This window comes from Botrytis sinoallii (genome assembly GCF_014898435.1).
Source record: "Botrytis sinoallii strain Bc 23 chromosome Unknown BSIN_011, whole genome shotgun sequence".
Classification (NCBI taxonomy): domain Eukaryota; kingdom Fungi; phylum Ascomycota; class Leotiomycetes; order Helotiales; family Sclerotiniaceae; genus Botrytis; species Botrytis sinoallii.
The window spans coordinates 1,872,917-1,889,826 of NW_024066038.1; the positions used below are offsets into that span (position 1 = coordinate 1,872,917).

Here is a 16,910-nt window from a genome sequence, read left to right on the forward strand (position 1 = left end):
ATTCTGTCGAGGCTGTCTTGCATCTATTTCCAGAGAAAAAATGTGTTGTTTCATATTTGAAAAGTCAATATTCCTACTAGATATTGGTATTGCAACAGTTGAAGAATGGTGTATTTGCTACCCACTTGCCTACCTAGAACCTACGTATACAATACCTATTCCTTTGGTGAACTTTCCAAAAGCTTTAATTACTGGCAAGATGATCACGGAGCATATACATTTCTTATCGTTATCGGTACTTTTAGCCTTGCATAATTTTCACTCAGCCTTGTGAACCCCACTAACAGATCTCATTCGAAGTGGATCGACCTATTTCTTCAATGTCGTGACTGATGTGATGACAAATTATCTAAGCAGAAGACCACCGATATCATTATCAAATCTTCTCAACCTCGATCCCATAGACATCATTTACGTGTTTATCGTCGTTTTCCTAGGACAACATAACCTTTCATACCAACCATACACTAATTCCCTCAATCAACCTTCGAAACTGTAGCTCATCATGACATCTTCATATCCTCCCGAGATTTCGACAAAAGAATCAGAACAACTTCTCGTAACCATCAAAGATTGGTCTATAGCTCATGGATTGGCCGTAAGGCCTCCACCGACATTTTTGCCTACAGAAGCAGATCCTCATGGGGTCTTAGCAACTACTGCTCCAGTCACTCTCTTTCCAAGTCCCTTTCCTCGAATATGCTTTGAGCAAGCCAAATCGGTCCAGAAAGCTTATAATCTCTTATACGCATCGATTTCTCAAGATGAGGCCTTTCTTAAAGATATCGTTCAAGAGTAAGATTCGATGGAATTCCGCTTTACCATTTTTCTGTTTCAATGTGCGTTGCGTGAATTCTAACTATTTTTAGAATCCTCGAAGTAGATGACTTCATTGCCGAACTTTGGCGTGTTCATGTAAAAGTCAAGAGTGAAGGTTATGTTCAGGTATACTATCTTGACCACCAAGTTAATTCCAAGTGATTGAGAAATACTGATTGTAAAGAATCTTTCTTTGGGCCTTTTCCGATCAGATTACATGGTTCACCAGGAAACATCGGATGCAACGCCTACGATTAAGCAGGTCGAGTTCAATACTATTGCTTCTTCATTTGGAGGATTGTCTTCTCAAATTTCACAATTGCATAAGTTTGTGTCTATCAATACTGGATTAATTTCTGCATGACTGACCATCTTGTTAGATATCTTTCCTTGGGTGATTATAATCTTTTCAATAAGGATGCAACTAAATCGTTAAATCTCCCTGAGAATACAAGTACCAGATCATTAGCATTAGGATTGTTATCGGCTTTTGAACACTATAAGGGAGCCACTCCCAACTCTGACTACGATTGCTGCACAATCTTCTTGGTTCAAACACCAGAAAGAAATATCTTTGATCAAAGACACCTTGAATATGAACTTCAAAAGCACGGTGTCCCAGTATTTCGACTAGCATTTTCAGAGGTTCTCGCACACACCACAATAGCCCAGACCCCAAAGAGAGAGTTGTTATATTCACCACCGAGTAATCCCTCGAAGAAATTTGAGGTTGCTGTGGTCTATCTCCGTGCGGGATATGGTCCCCAAGATTACACAACTGAATCTGCTTGGGAAGGTCGTTTTCAAATAGAGCGGTCAAATGCAATTAAATGCCCATCAATTTTGACTCAATTGGCTGGAGCCAAGAAAGTTCAACAAGTACTTGCTACACCAAGAACTCCTTCTACACCTTCAATCCTGGATCGTTTTATCAAGACAAATGATACAGATCTCGAGAAACTGGAAGACACATTTACAAACATCTTTCCACTCGATGAAACTCCAGCAGGACTCGAAGCTCGTAAAATCGCTGTCGATCCAGAACGCTGTAACGGATATGTCCTCAAACCTCAAAGAGAAGGCGGCGGTAATAACATCTACCGCTTTGCAATCCCTCCGTTTCTCAAGTCCCTTCCGGAGTCTCATTGGAAATCCTTCATCCTGATGGAAATCATCACTCCCCCACCTGTCCCACAACATGATTTGAGAAACGGTATTATTGAAAAGGGTGGTGTAATCTGTGAACTTGGTATTTACGGAACATGTCTATGGGATCAAACAACCTCGCATATTTTTCATAACGAGGAAGCAGGATATCTTCTCCGAACAAAGGGTGATAAGAGTGAAGAGGGTGGTGTGGCTGCTGGTTTTGGGTCTATGGATAGTGTGGCTCTTGTTTAGTATCTATCGCCAAGATTTAGAATCGAGAGGATTGGATACGGCGACTGAAACACACGGTCCAATCAGATCTATCCATCCTCAATATAGCAAACTTCGGAAGGCGAGGCAATTACTAGATACGGTGACCTGAACAACGTTAACCTAGCATGCCCAGGTGTCCAACGCATAGCTTCAGCCACAAGTCATTCAGGAGTTTCTTCGGCAAACTCATTAAGCAGGCGTCTAAACTAGACCGGAATCTCATATGATGCGTTAGAATTATTCTTCATTCGAGCACGCTTCTCGCGCTTAATAGAAGGCTCATCAACCCAATTAGTAATCCAGGGAAACCTTAGTAGCCGCATTCCCGGTGCAACTTATGAACTCGCTTACACCACATGGCATCCTTTTATACCATCACCATTGTTGTTGCTGAACATTTTATTCATCCTTTACATTCCGTTTTACTTTATTTTTTTAATTATTTTTTTGCTTCTACTGTACGTGTATGAAGGAGTTCCACAAGCGTCATGTGTGCTATGTTCTTTCCGTGAACCTTATCAAAGCAAATGTCTATGGGCGCCAAGGAAAACTAGCTTTCAAGCTGGGGGCTCCACGATTCCTATTCCCGGTACAGGAACAAAACTCAGGTCCCGTTACATGCACTCCAGAGATGAATAGACTCAAGGAAAGTACCGGATAAGTAAATCACACGAAGGTAAACATAAGGTTATGAATCATCATATATTCATGCCGAGACTTCCACGGGTTGAGATGACGCAAGTCTCCATTTTCTTAGAGTTTTTGAGAATAGGTAGGTGATCTTTTTGAGATGGGCGAATCAAAAAATGGTAAATGTTGTGAAACATCTCTTGGCCTCTGTATCTTCATCAAGAATTTTGTTGGCGTTCTTCTTATCATGTCCGTATTTGCGTCTAGTAAAGTACCATCGTCAAATCAATCAAGTCAAAGGCCAACAAGGTAGTTGTTTTGTTTCCGAATCTAAATCGATACTCAGTGGTTCCATAAAAACGCTCTGTACTGAATGAGGCTATGGCATGAAAAGTGAAATCAGCGAATGGGCCAAATAGATTGGAAATAAAGTAGTTGCTTCATTTCCAGTGCAAATTAGAGTTTGATAGAGTCTCCAAATTAGACAGAGAGATGATTGACGATGTAAATATAAGCACGAAAAGTCTTGGGAACTCATGAGATTGGATCCAGGTTGCTCTTGTGAATAATCCGGATCTAAGGGTCGGAAAAAGAAGAGTGACTATTCATTAATGTTGATCTTATGGAAGCTCGATATTGGGCGAGGACAGCTTCCATGCGTTTGCTTTACCCCACAGCGTAGACATCTGTATTATTTGCATTCCAGCGGTGAAAAATCAAGGTGAACAACTGATGGTTTGGTTGATCTCAAATCAACCCGAAATTTGGAGAATCTTTGGCCATCATCCCGGTGATTGTAAATGGTCTTCTTTTATTGTGAGTACTAGGTACTACCATGGCAGCGGGGTCATGAGCCTGTATTTCAATATATCCTTACTGCAAAAATCTCTTATGGAGATCTCATCGAGCCGCTCCGGTCAAACAATCAATTAGCTAGTTGAATAAGTCACATTCTCTGCGTTCCAGGTACTATTTACCAGAAGGCTACATGGCTCAAATGAACCAAGAAGCTTGATCAAATTTAGCTGTAATCATACTTGTTGACGATATTTCCTTTAGCTCAGAACGATAACTGTTCTTGGGATGGGGTCAAAGTTAAATTCAATAGGAGACTACAAAACATCAAGGGGAAGTAGCGACCATAAGCCTACAACATGCAAATTCCAGCAATAATACCCGGCATTTGAATATGTGCTCACTGTAAACTTATCATATCCCACCATTTTCCTAGTATCTCTCTTGGTTGGCTTTGAATTTTTAATTAGGTTTGCATACGATCTTGCACATCTAGCTTTTCATGGGCTTTCTGCAATACGTTCGCACCCCTTTTGAGTCGCCGATTTATTCCTTACAGCAGCCTCCCCGCATTGTTTCCCATGTGAGCTTCATTCCCTTGGTTTCACATTTGATTCCTCTCAAAATAGTCTTCCGCCTTTGTTTCCGATTCTCCGCACCGTCTGCTGCATATCTCCTATGCCTTTCAACATACAACTTCCAAACGCGACTCATATCCTCTTGTCCTTACAACCATTCGTCGAGTGTCTTCCCTTCGCCCGCCACACCGCCTCTGCGACACCTTTGCTCATAATTTCCGTGATTCCCTTGCACTCTTCGAACTCGGCGCCGCAACGGATTTGACGATTACCCTCGCGTCTCATAGACCTCATCGCTCACCTACAACAATGGGATTGGCAGTTGAGTGATACAGTGATACGGAATTAATCAGACGTTTCATGTCCCATTTCATCTACTTTCTCACACACCTGCGGCATGTTATATAGGGTAGAGCAGTAGAAAACATCATGACCTGATTCATCTGCCGTGTACCTGTGGTACTGGGTATCGTTAAATCCATAAGAATACTGGAAAATGTTCCTATTGTGAGGAAAGGTATCCCGGTTCCATTGTGATGATAGCCATATCGATAAGAGTAAAAATTATGTAAATCCGACTCGAATAATCCTCTTGGATGTGAATAAATCCTTGAATACGTAGATTTTCCTTTTGTCAATTCTCCTCGTGTTTCATATTTTACAGGTTTCATACAGTTTTATTTGTCTAAATACAGTCTTTCTTGATATTGTATGCGCAGAAATTCAGCCTTTCGCAATGCGCTTTAGTCGACATGTTTGATAGCACTGTTCATCATACATCATTACCTGCAGAATCGATTTCTCAAATCAATATGCGTTAGACACTCGGTATCTACGACAACAAGCACATCAACACGAATTCTGGGTCGTCAACATCCGAGTAAAACCAAGCAGCTCACACAAAAAAGGCAGCTCAGTGTTATCTGTTCAATGCAATATATCAACTACCTCTGCCTATTCTTCTTCAAGAAGATCTTCAAACTGGACACTTCCCACTCACGCTACCTTTCAGTGTGGAAATACACGGATCATTTGTACTATGATGTGATCTGGGACTATGGAAATGCTTGGCCCAATCTGCAAGCCGGAGTGCACGCCATACGCTTTTTCTTAGCTCTCCCCACAATAACGCAATTTCAGTATGAATCCTTAGTTTCTTGGTTTGACACATGAGATGCTAGATCATGAATCGGAGTAAATTGGGGGCTTTCAGACGAGTTGAGTGATGACTTGCATAATTAGCGCGCAGTTTCCATCTGGAATGGTTTTATGTTGGCGCTCTCCCTTTATGATGTTGACATAAAGTCTATTCTTATCACATAAGTGATCTACTCAATTGAGAACAAGGAGTTTTTATTCTCGAATTCACAGCGATGGAAGAATTTGATGGGTCTGTTCATAGGTGTCGTTTGAATGCCTGCTTTCTGGAGAATTAGATTTGTAAATTTCGATAGGGTTTATATACATGGTCATTCAGCGATGTTCAGTGACTCGTAGAGATGCAGTGAAATCGAGGAATATGTTGATGAGGGATTTAGTTTAGTTTTGTCTGCTAGCATGTATGCTAGATTGTTCTAGCTCATCAAACCTTGGTCAACAGCGACTCGGTATAGCTCGAAAGGGTTTTCTGTATCAAAAGCTAGTCATTGTTAGTCAGTTATAGGCTGAACTATTCTGAATACGAGTATGTTGTTGATCTCGAAATTCATGACTTATATCCGTCCAAGATATCGGCTTCGAAAATAAGCGAATAGTGGTATTCTTAGGTACGCATGCCAAGTGAGTTAACGATCCTGAAATTGAGACTACTCGTAACATATGTTCTGAGGACTGTATAGATATCTACTGTGATGATATCGACATGTGGAAAAGATGGCAGCATTACTTGGAATCTTCTCATCAAATTGATACCCAACATCCTACAGAACACTGAAGTAGATCACTCGACGGAGCAAGCTTTCAGGAGTCTATCGGAGGACGAATATTTCGTTACCAATGGAGACTACATGGCTTCAAAGACTAGCGCTGCACTTGTTGTTGCTTGCTCTTGCCAGAGCTCGTGCCTGCACTACTTGGAAGTTGATTTTAAGTTTTGTCAACACTTGCCTGTTGCCATCCAAGTACCCAAGCTTTTTTAGAATCGTCACAGAATTTGATATTGAATAACGTCAACACTAAATTAGCATCTACTTATCTGTTGTCTAAATGAATAAAGAACTCAAGAGTGACCCAGCTCGGTAGCACCTGCCCCAAAAATCTCAATGAGCTCTGAAAATACTGTCTAAAAGGTAAGACAAGTAGGTTTCTTAGGATTTTCCGGTCATGTAGATATACAACACTTCATACATGCCCCGGATAATGCTCATAATGCAATACGTTTACCATTGAACGGTTATCTGTCACACTGGATTATTAGGTTTGGCTAGATCAACAGTCCAAAGTAAGTTTGAATGACACCATGGCTGATGAAATTTTCTATTCATTAACTAGTTGATCTAGTTGATCTAGATACTACTAAATTTATAGTCAGTTTGAGTGCGAATCAAGATATAAGTATCCCTCCCAGACCCCAGTAATTTCGAATTCTAGTAGCTGACATTCATCACATTCATCTTCATCACATTCATATCTCATCCTACAATCATCTTTAAGTGAATCCCAACCATTTACAACATCTTCATTCAATTCACAATGTCAATCAACGTACCTGGAATCGACACTGCGGACCTTCGCCGTTATATCAACCTCGGTTAGTATATAATTGACCCTATCGAAGCCCCTCACCCCCGCTTACCACCGCTTACCCCCTTGATCACATCTTCATACTGCTCCTGTTTGCATTGTTATGTTTGCTGATAATCGTACCAGATCTACCTTTCGGGAACCATGCCCCCGTCGTCCCCGCTGCCGCTGCCCCCTTCCCCGCTGGCCCTCTCCCCGCTCTCCCTGCTCACCCTCTCCCAGCTGATAATAATGCCCCGGCTGTAGTTGCTGCTCCTGTCGTAGAGCAACCCGTCCCTTCGTGGCCAAGGAACCCCAAGCCCATAATTGGTGGTCACCAACCTCTGAGTAAGAATCTCCTTGCCTGTCATCCCTCCTCATTTGGGACAATTAAAAGCTAACCTTCTTGAAAGCCATCTGGCCGGAGACCAGCAACAAAGATCCCACCCTGAACTACGTAGAGGGCAAATACGAGTTTGTTCGTGGAGGGGACGATGTTGTGGGTTCCCGAGCTTGGCTGCAAAAGCACCATCCAGGAGCCCGTGAGGGCACTGCCTGGTTTTTGGTCAGTTTGTTGGGGCGGAACGGTTGGACCAACAACAGGGTCATTGTTGACGCATACACAAGAATGTTTACAACGTGTGTCAAAAGGTTTGGAGGGGTTGTGGCGGGAAGCGACAGCTATGTCGAGCAGTGGGTGAGTGCGGAGGCTCTTGTCCGCCAGACTTTGTCCAAGACCCAATACAATGACTTGTTCATCAAGGAGGATGATGCAAGTATTGTTGGGGATGAGGAAAGGCAGGGTGAGTGTCTCTGGCGTCTTAGACAGCCTGGAGACCCCGCTAAGCCAAACTCGAAAAAGGGCAAAAGAGGCCCTAGAACGCGTGGAGATGGCGATGGGGATGGTGACGGGGATGGTCCCGCTGGTGACCCAAATTCCGCTCACGAAAAGCGCGATGGTGGGCCAGAAGACCGACCCGCTGCCAAGAAGCGTAAGGGCCCCTTAACTGGCGGATAAGAGGGGCGGTGCCAGGAAGAATAACGGTACCAAACTTCCTGGACTGGTTGTTCACGCCATCTTTGAACAATCTAGTATTGATGATGGGCTCTCAGTTGAATCGGTGTCGTGATTCCTGGAGCAGCTTGTAGAGTTGTTGATATCATGCCCTTGAGCTACGACTTCTTTCCTTTTGTCCTTGGTGGGTTCGATTCCCACCATTTTTTGATGGTATTATTTGGGATTTGAATGGGATGAAGTCAACAGTAGCTCCTGGTTCATGGTCAACACTCTGCATTATATCGACACAATCATAGTAGTTTGGAGTTTTTTGTGCGCTTGCTTCCTGTGTCTGCAACATTTATGATCTTTTTCCCATGGATCGGAGAGAAACGAAACGCCTCAAGATAGGGAGCTCTAACCCTAAGGTGTCCGTTCTTCCAATCTTGGTGATGAGAAAAGATATCATATGATGACAGTTATTAGACTGGTAGACACAGCGCGTTGTTTCATTTTCTTATTTGTTTTTCATTTCTTCTTTTTGGATAGCGCCAGCCTCTGAACATGGTTTTTGCTCCTTCTAGATCAGAAGGAGAGTTTCCAATGTTCTTTACACAAATGTGAGAGGATGGCAAAGCGGATAATGTTAGCAATTGCATGTTTTAGTAATTAATAATCATCAAAATTGAAATCAATGACCGAATCAAATGTGAAGTGAAGAAAGTAAATTCATAATTTGAGATGGTAGCTGACTTGTGATACCCTTATTGAGAAAGGTGCCTTGACTGGTGATATTCTCTTCGACATCCTCCCTTACATACTGCCTTGAAAGTATAGTACCTTTTGCGCCGCCCAAATTCGATATTACATACACACGCGAATCGAAAAGTAAGTCTTGTTACATCCCGTCATCCATCCCAACTCTCATAGAATTCATATATTCATGGCCAATTGATCTATGCGCTTGCATCTTGAGGCCTCTTGTATTGGAGGACGTCGATTTTCTCTGTTTGATCTGGGTTAGCTAGTGCTTTGGTAAGGTTTAATGGTATTTTAGAGGGAGTACTTACGCTGAACTGCGCTCATAGAACTTCTGTTCTTCCCATCGGCATCTTGGTAGTTATTCATTTGTGCCTCAGCTTCTACATATACCAAGGTTCTAAACACACATCAGCATTGGATACCTTTGAGATATCTTTTCTTTGAATTTCCGAGCTCAACATCTGCCTCTGCCTCTGCTAAAATTCACATATGAGATGTACTCATACTGAAGAGGCTTTTTCCTAAGTGGTTTTCTCTCCAGCTATTAAGAGATTAAAAGAACTTACCCCTTCTCCAGATTCGAAATGAAATCTCTCTGTGGTCCCTCTGGCAAGAAGCTCACTATCCGAAACCAACTAGTCTTCTGATTCTCTCCTCTGCCGGTGTTAGTACCAACCGCATATTTCATGATCTCTTGTCCTTGGCTTGTAGCAGTTATTTCAGGCTTATCAGCGAGACGACCAATAAGTGTGAGTTTGGCGAAGGAATTATTGCGAGCGCTGGTGGAGAAGCTGCGAGAGAGGGTGGATAAAACATTGCGGCGGAGAGCGAACATCTTTGCGGTTCTGGAGGAGTGGAAGATTTGAAGTTGGTTGGTTTGTGGAAAGAATGTGGAATTTTAATGAATGTGAGTTGATCGATCTTGATTTTTTTCTTCTTATCGCGGTTTCTGTGTTTTGGTGGGCATAAAATCTGAGATGATTTGTAGCTTTTGCCTGAGGCATAGATATCAACTATTCCACCGGGGCGTGCACTTACGAGCATTTCGAGGTTCACAAGAAGGGCCATACCATTGGGATTTCTATCAACTGAGACTGAGACAACTGAGGACAAAAATCTGGGGAAAACTTAGCTTTCATTCTTTACCTTTGAGATCATGGCAATTACCAGATACTGAGGTATCAACTCCGATTGACAACACAGCATTGAAGATATAAAGCGACAAGCAACAAGCAACAAGCAGCATTAATTCCATTGGGATTCGTTGTGTTAAGATTGGGGAAACTTCATCATTTGTTAACCAAGGAAGCATTCCGACCGATAACACAGCATTGAATATAAAGCAACATCGATTTTATTGGGAATCCTTGCGTGATATGATATTTGGGAAGATATACTACTTTCGCTATTGAATCCTTCGAGACTCGAGAGATCACTTACCCCAACTCAGTAGGCATTCCGATTGACAAACAACCACACGACATTCAAAATGAAGTAGCATTGATATCATTGGGGATGTTGCGTCTTTACATTTACGCAGTTGAACGTATGCCATTCTTTATTGATACCTGAACGAGGATTTCTTCGAATGCAGTGTCGCGGGAAGAGGTCGCAGCAAGATATACCTCGATATTTTGGAATCTTGGAATCTTTGCAGGTCGCCGATCAAATTCAACTCGTTTTGGCTTCCTTGCGATGTCTTACTTCCGCTATGGTCACCCAATCCTTTCGAATGCTCGAACACGAAAGGTTCAAGATCATGCCAGCAGATCCCCAAATAGATATAACGTCTTGTCATCACGGATACGAGCATCATATGTGCATCTCTCTATCCAAGAGAATTTCAGTTCAACCATCTCTTTTAATGCCTTATATGCTGGTCTCAGCTACCACAGACACAAACCTTATCTACCCGAGACGGTGTTACTCATGATGTTCTGTACTATCACCATCATCTTGGTTGGAGACTTTCTAGATGGTCGTTCCTGTATCACTTGTTGATGTACTCCAGACTTTTTCAATCTGCAGAAAATGAAATCGTGGTATGGATTGCATGCTTCATCAGAATCACTTCGCATGAAGGATTACAGCTCTTCACCAACGCCTTCCTCTTCCCCATCCCCCCCCCACCATAAAACATTGTAAGTCTTTGTATCACAAGTTCGAATGGATTTTCTTTTGAGGTTGGTTCAAACTGGATCTTTTACCTTGTTAAAAAGTGCGGCATGTTACATCGATGCATCGAAGTAATTATTGGCATGAAACGGGAGACTTTCCAAAAGTATGATAGGTCGGATGAACACCGGAAAGCTAACAGTGTGCGAGCGGGATAACGAGCGATTGGAGTGAACCGGGGAAGGTCTAAAAGACACTCTTGTACCTGAAGCTAATCCTGATGGAGAATCGATTCCTTGAAAATATCGAAACAACTCCCGGAATGACTACACTACCTACCTAGCATCTAATTCTTCGACCTAACATTACCATCTGCTGATTGTGCTTAGGTTCCTTAGTTCTGTGTACTCTGTACTTTCGAAACCATTCCCGGCATACGAAAGGTATCTAGGTACCGAGTTAATGCTGGTCAAGCAATATGTACCATCAAGCAAATATCGTTAAGCAATATATATTGTCCAAGCGATATGTACCGGTTATGCAATGCACAGCTTATTTTGTATCTTCTTCCTTCTAGCTCATCCCGAACATTGGGAAAAAAAGAAATCATTCATTTATATGGTTAGTTATGATCCAACAAGACAATGAGAAAAAAGCAAAAAAATTGAAGAAAAGAAAATAGGTGAGAGAGACGGGAGGTCAAGATCATTCAAAAGAAAGAACGAAGGAAGAAAAAAAAAAGAAGAAAGTCGACGATCAATTGATCTACTATAAATCAGCCTCAGTATGGTCAATGCTAACTATAGTACTCAAATTGATCGGTAGATCTCCCCACAGCTCCATTTTTGATAGTAACCTAATCTCGCTACAATGAGTCTAATACGATTTTCAATCTACTTCAGGTCACAATTTTCTTGATTAGATTCAATGGGATCATTGAAACCTCGACTAGACAAATCAAATCCATCAGAAACTTCAGACAGATCTGACAGACACGGCAAGCAGATGAATTCCCATTATTTTGGGCCGAAATCCAAGCTTTTTTCTCCGATTCACCGAGTATCGTCTCTCGAACAGATCAATTCATTTCCCCTCCATAAAATTTGGATGTGGCTTTGACGTTAAGAAGAGAAAAAAAGTAAGGTATACATACTTTCGTGGCACTACATCGTATTGTTTGTGATCCCTACACTCCCAATTATTTACTTTCATGCATCATATTTTTCGTATTGCAGACGCCTTCCTGTAAGTGCAGGATGTTAACTTTCAAGGCGGGGATTATGTCAAGCTGCAGGACAAATGTATCCGTCAATGGGTCTGCTTTAAACCAACACCCAAGAAGAGTCTACCTTGCAGTAGATCACCGCGGTCCGCGGTCCGTTGAGAGTTCCATGTCGAATCGTTCATTGCATGCACACTGATTTCTAAAAACACATAAGAACCAACCATGCACAAACCCACCCACTTTGTACCAGACGATTCATCATCGGATAGCGTAATTTCTCATAAACGCCTTCGCGCCTACACTTAGTATTTCCGTCAAAGTTAAGTACCTTTACCTTCCACATTTTCATCGGGTCTTAACATGACTTCATATAATATACCTTCTCATATCTTATCTGTTTTCAGATGAACCATCAAGGCTATTGGCACACTACCTCACGCCTCGTTCTAAACATTCGTTACACCCCCCCCCCCCCCCCCCCCCCCCCTTTCCTTGTTCTATAATCCTTATTCTTCTTCAATTCTCAATATTCGTGTTTCATTTCCATACTACCCATGTAATCTTCGAAGCCATACACACTACACGTCTACACATTGAGGGGAGCTTTGGCAATAGTCTCCTGTCCCGCCAGCACTACTTTTCTTTATCTTATGCTCTAATACTCGATATCCGGGACTAGTTCTAAGGGTTTACACAATGCAGATCAAGGGGTCCGTGTTGCTGGTATTGGGGGCTTCGATTCACTGGGCTTTGGCTGCACCATGGGATGTTCGTGTCCAGGAACGCGACAACTCGGTAGCTCTATCTTCGACGATCACTTCTACCTCATCGTCGATCTCGAGTAGTGCGAAAGAATCGCAAGAAAGCAATGATAGCTTCACGTCCGCCTCAACCATCACACACTCGCAAAGTACTTCTTTGACAATGACTACATCAACTTCGAATACAGCAATGTTGACTTCGACCGCATCGGCATCCTTGATTAGCGCAACAGCTACAAGTATATCCGCCACAGATTCAGCTTTCAATTGTATGAAAAGCCTACCCTCATTAGACTTTGACAAGATGCTGACATTGAAGCAGCTACAATATCACCTGGCGAGTTACCTCTCCAACCCGAGATCACACCAGCATTTGTTATTGCAGGAATCATCCTCATCGCTACTGGTATATTATATACATTCATTGGAGTCAAAAACAAATGGCTACATATTTCTCTTTCAGCAGGATACCTTGTCAGCATTGCAATCACGGTCCTGATTCTTTTTGTAATGAATCTCCCCGTCAGCAATGCGGTCGAGGGAGCATATCTCGTTGCAATTGTGCTACCTGGCCTCATAGTTGGCGGGTGCTCTTTAATATTTACAGAAGTGACTGAGGGCCTTGGATGTATTTTGGGGGGTTTTTGCTTCAGCATGTGGCTGCTTGTGATGAAAGCTGGTGGATTGATCATTTCAACCGCCGGGAAATCGATTCTGATTGCAGCAATTAGCATTGCTGCTTTCTCACTATCCTTCAGTCACTATACTAGGACTTATGGATTGATCGCATGTATATCATTCGCCGGTTCCACAGCGATCGTTCTCGGGATTGATTGTTTTAGTAGAGCTGGCCTAAAAGAATTCTGGGCTTACATTTGGAACTTGAATCAGAACCTTTTTCCACTGGGCGCAACTACATACCCCTTGACAAAAGGAATTCGTGTCGAGATTGCCGCAATTTTCGTCATCTTCTTAGTCGGTCTAGTGTCACAATCAAAGGTCCACAAGATGATCCAAGATCACCGTGCGCAGAGATTGGAAGAGCGCCAAGAAATCGCAAGAGTTCTAGAAGAGGAGGAAATGAGTGTAGGAAGGAGAATTGAGGATCAAAATATCGCAGAAAAAGAAAGATGGGAAAAAATATACGGCGAGAAGGTCAAATCAGGAGATGAATCAACACATGATTCTGTAGTGGGTGATTTGGAAGATTCAAAACAAGGGCATTCTAGCACGATTACCTCTATTATGGAACTCGATGGAACAGAGGTTGAAATCTCTGACAAATCTTTACCTACTCGATCCAATGTTACTGGTCTTGTTATGTCGAGTGGAAAAGGGCGCGATGGAGCGGTTACAGTACGCGTTGCTCGAGATGCGGTACCCGAAGTTGAGCGAATCGAAGACAAAGTTGCTATCCCATCGCGCCAGTCGAGTCAAAAATCGGGCAGATCTCAACCATCGGCAAATCCAACTGGAGATAAAGCAGTGGTTGTTAACAATGAAAGTGCCCACCTAGCAAGTCTACCTTCACTACGTCCTACGAGTAAAACCCCTCCTCCACCAATGACAGTCGCACCAGAAGTAGTGCCTCTTCCTTTTAAGATTCCCGAAGATGAGATGGAGGATAATCGATCTTCGATTGCTACTTCTCCAGACGAAGAGCTAGCGGTCAACGGCAAAACTTTGAAACGTAGACCCAGTGGCGGCTCAGCACTGTCCAATAAAACCTCTACTCGATCAAAAAGAGAATCACTAAGGTATTCGGAAGAGCAAGGTATCAGCACAGAGAATTTGGCGACTCCTTATGCCGATGAAACTGATCGCGCAAGTTCCATCGCGGCAACTGTGGATGATCTCAGCGATGATGAAGACAGGGAGGTAGGAAGTATACGATCATCAGTTGTTAGCCAAGGCACTCCTATACCGGATGTGGACTTCCCAGGACAGGATGATCAAGATGATGAGCAGAGTCCAGAGCTGGTGATGGTGAAGGTGACGACTGAATCGCAAGAAACTGCATCCGGACAACTTCCTTCGTCCCCAATGAATTCCACGACTGAAGATACAGATAATAAGGTGGCTAGTGGATCGTCTGATGGGCGACAGAGTTTGGAGCTTCGGCCAGAATCGGAAATTACTGTTGCCACTGATATTCTCAACACTCCCCGAAACGAATTATCCCCGAATGAGTCAATGCCTCAGCAGGACTCGCCAACAACGTGTGAGAATCCAGTACCGAACACTTCAAATTCCACTGTTGGGGAAAGTCTTGAAGATGTCGACAATGGAACTGAATCAAAACTTAAAACAGAGTCATCCATTACATCGGCGCCTGACACAAAGACCACAAAAATCACGAAGGATCAATTGCCTGCCCAGTTTTCAAAAGTTGTCATGTCATATCGTACCAATGAATGGGCCAAACATTTGAGCCATGCAGACTCACCAGAATTGGAAGAATTGGACATTTCTGAAAATATTTCCGAGGATCCCAAATCTGAATCGGCTGTTCCCGTGGATGTCGAAGCACTTCAACAAACAGCTCATACTGCTCTTCCACCACCAGCAGTACGATCATCTTCTCAGCAATCAATCTCTCCAGGTCTTATCCGGTCAAGCTCAACCCAATCACATATCACGCCTTTCGCGACTATACCCGAGGGTTCTCCCATTCATGGACAGGATTCATCGACACGAAATTCCTCGCAACAACCATTAGGGGGATCTGAAGTGCATCGATCATTGCGCAATGTTTCAAATCCAAACATTCCAGAGCCAATAGTCGAATCATCTGGAGAACAAATTCCATCTTTCCAACAACACTTTTCGCAATCGATTTCCCCGGCATTCGGAAATTCTAATACACTAATGGAAAAACGAGACACAATGCTCCGCAATAGATCATCTTACTTCCCTACGAGAAACTTTTCTACACATTCTATGCCGATACTTGAACCAAACCCACAATCTCCCTCACGATTTCAATCTGCTTCACATTCTCAAATGGGTAGCGAAACCGGGTTAATCCATAGCCCTCTACGGTCTTCTCACTTCAACAAATCAGCCCCAATTCTTGCCGAATACGATGATATACCGCTTTCTCAGCGTCGCGAACTCATTCGTCAATCTACGTCTCAGCCTCTAGCTGCCCCTAATACAAACCTTAATTCGCATCAACCGAAACGCACATCGAGTATTCAAACTCCACTGGTTAGAGAACAGCAATTGGTGATGTGGAGAAACAGTATCGCAAATGATTTGCAAGTGCAGAAGAAGAGGGAAATGGAGACAGTGGATAATAGGAGGAGTGTACTTTGGCAGGAAAGAAAAACCGTGGAAATGAGAAAAGAAGGGGAGAGGAGAGCAAGGGAAATGAGGGAAGAGAGATGGGAGGGAAAAATTAGGACAGCTGGTGGGGAGATGGAGGAGTTGCATAGAAAAATGATGAGTCGGATGCAAGATGAGGCGAGGAAGGTGCTTTGATTTGGGAATCAAGGTGGCGAGGAACGAAATATAGGACTGAAAGTGAAGGGTAATTCTTAATGGTTTAACCTTTGGATGGATGAGATAGAACTAGACGTCTAGAATTTGCTGGACAACACGGCTGATAAATTCTTGTATATATGTATATCTACGGTTTGGGGAGATAATCTGATAGCCGGATTGAGAATGGTGTTGGATGGAAACACGATACATGAGTTGGGAAGCAGGACAACATGTATTATCGAATACAACGGGATCAATGATACTGGAGATACGGATTTACTGATAAGATGCTTTGGGAAAACCCCCTATGGATGGAATAGCACTGGCACTGGCGGGGATAGGAGAAGATCCATCATATATAGTATTTGCCACAAAGTTGGATATACTAGTCTGGTGATCGATCTCGAGGGAGAGATATCTACGCGCCGACAGGCACAGATAGACTCGTTAATAATGGAAGATTTAATTATCTACTACACTACACTGTAGCTTGTGAATCTTAATTTTCCCGATTTTCTTCCTGAACTCTACTGTTAACAAGTCGATCACTAGATTGAAACACCGAAATGTAATTTCAAATCCAACTCATCTTCCCCAGA

General features: G+C 42.8%; 4 protein-coding genes across 4 annotated transcripts; 3 read left to right on the forward strand and 1 right to left on the reverse strand.

Moving 5' to 3' along the window:
- Window positions 1–374: 374 nt before the first annotated feature.
- On the forward strand, window positions 375–2,599 carry EAF02_007117 (uncharacterized protein). The gene is made up of 4 exons (XM_038903165.1): window positions 375–795; window positions 870–945; window positions 1,004–1,146; window positions 1,200–2,599. Exons 1-4 carry the CDS (start codon window positions 506–508, stop codon window positions 2,218–2,220), a joined length of 1,530 nt encoding a protein of 509 aa, XP_038757486.1. The 5' UTR covers window positions 375–505; the 3' UTR covers window positions 2,221–2,599.
- Window positions 2,600–6,935: 4,336 nt separating this feature from the next.
- Window positions 6,936–7,983, forward strand: EAF02_007118 (uncharacterized protein; the record flags this gene model as incomplete). The annotated part of the gene is made up of 3 exons (XM_038903166.1): window positions 6,936–6,993; window positions 7,113–7,313; window positions 7,379–7,983. 3 exons carry the CDS (start codon window positions 6,936–6,938, stop codon window positions 7,981–7,983), a joined length of 864 nt encoding a protein of 287 aa, XP_038757487.1.
- Window positions 7,984–8,918: 935 nt separating this feature from the next.
- Window positions 8,919–9,559, reverse strand: EAF02_007119 (uncharacterized protein; the record flags this gene model as incomplete). The annotated part of the gene is made up of 3 exons (XM_038903167.1): window positions 8,919–8,968; window positions 9,033–9,121; window positions 9,291–9,559. The coding sequence occupies 3 exons, from the start codon at window positions 9,557–9,559 to the stop codon at window positions 8,919–8,921; spliced, it is 408 nt and encodes a 135-aa protein (XP_038757488.1).
- Window positions 9,560–12,585: 3,026 nt separating this feature from the next.
- EAF02_007120 (uncharacterized protein) lies at window positions 12,586–16,784 on the forward strand. Its single transcript, XM_038903168.1, has 2 exons — window positions 12,586–13,094; window positions 13,148–16,784. Exons 1-2 carry the CDS (start codon window positions 12,761–12,763, stop codon window positions 16,306–16,308), a joined length of 3,495 nt encoding a protein of 1,164 aa, XP_038757489.1. The 5' UTR covers window positions 12,586–12,760; the 3' UTR covers window positions 16,309–16,784.
- Window positions 16,785–16,910: the final 126 nt, after the last annotated feature.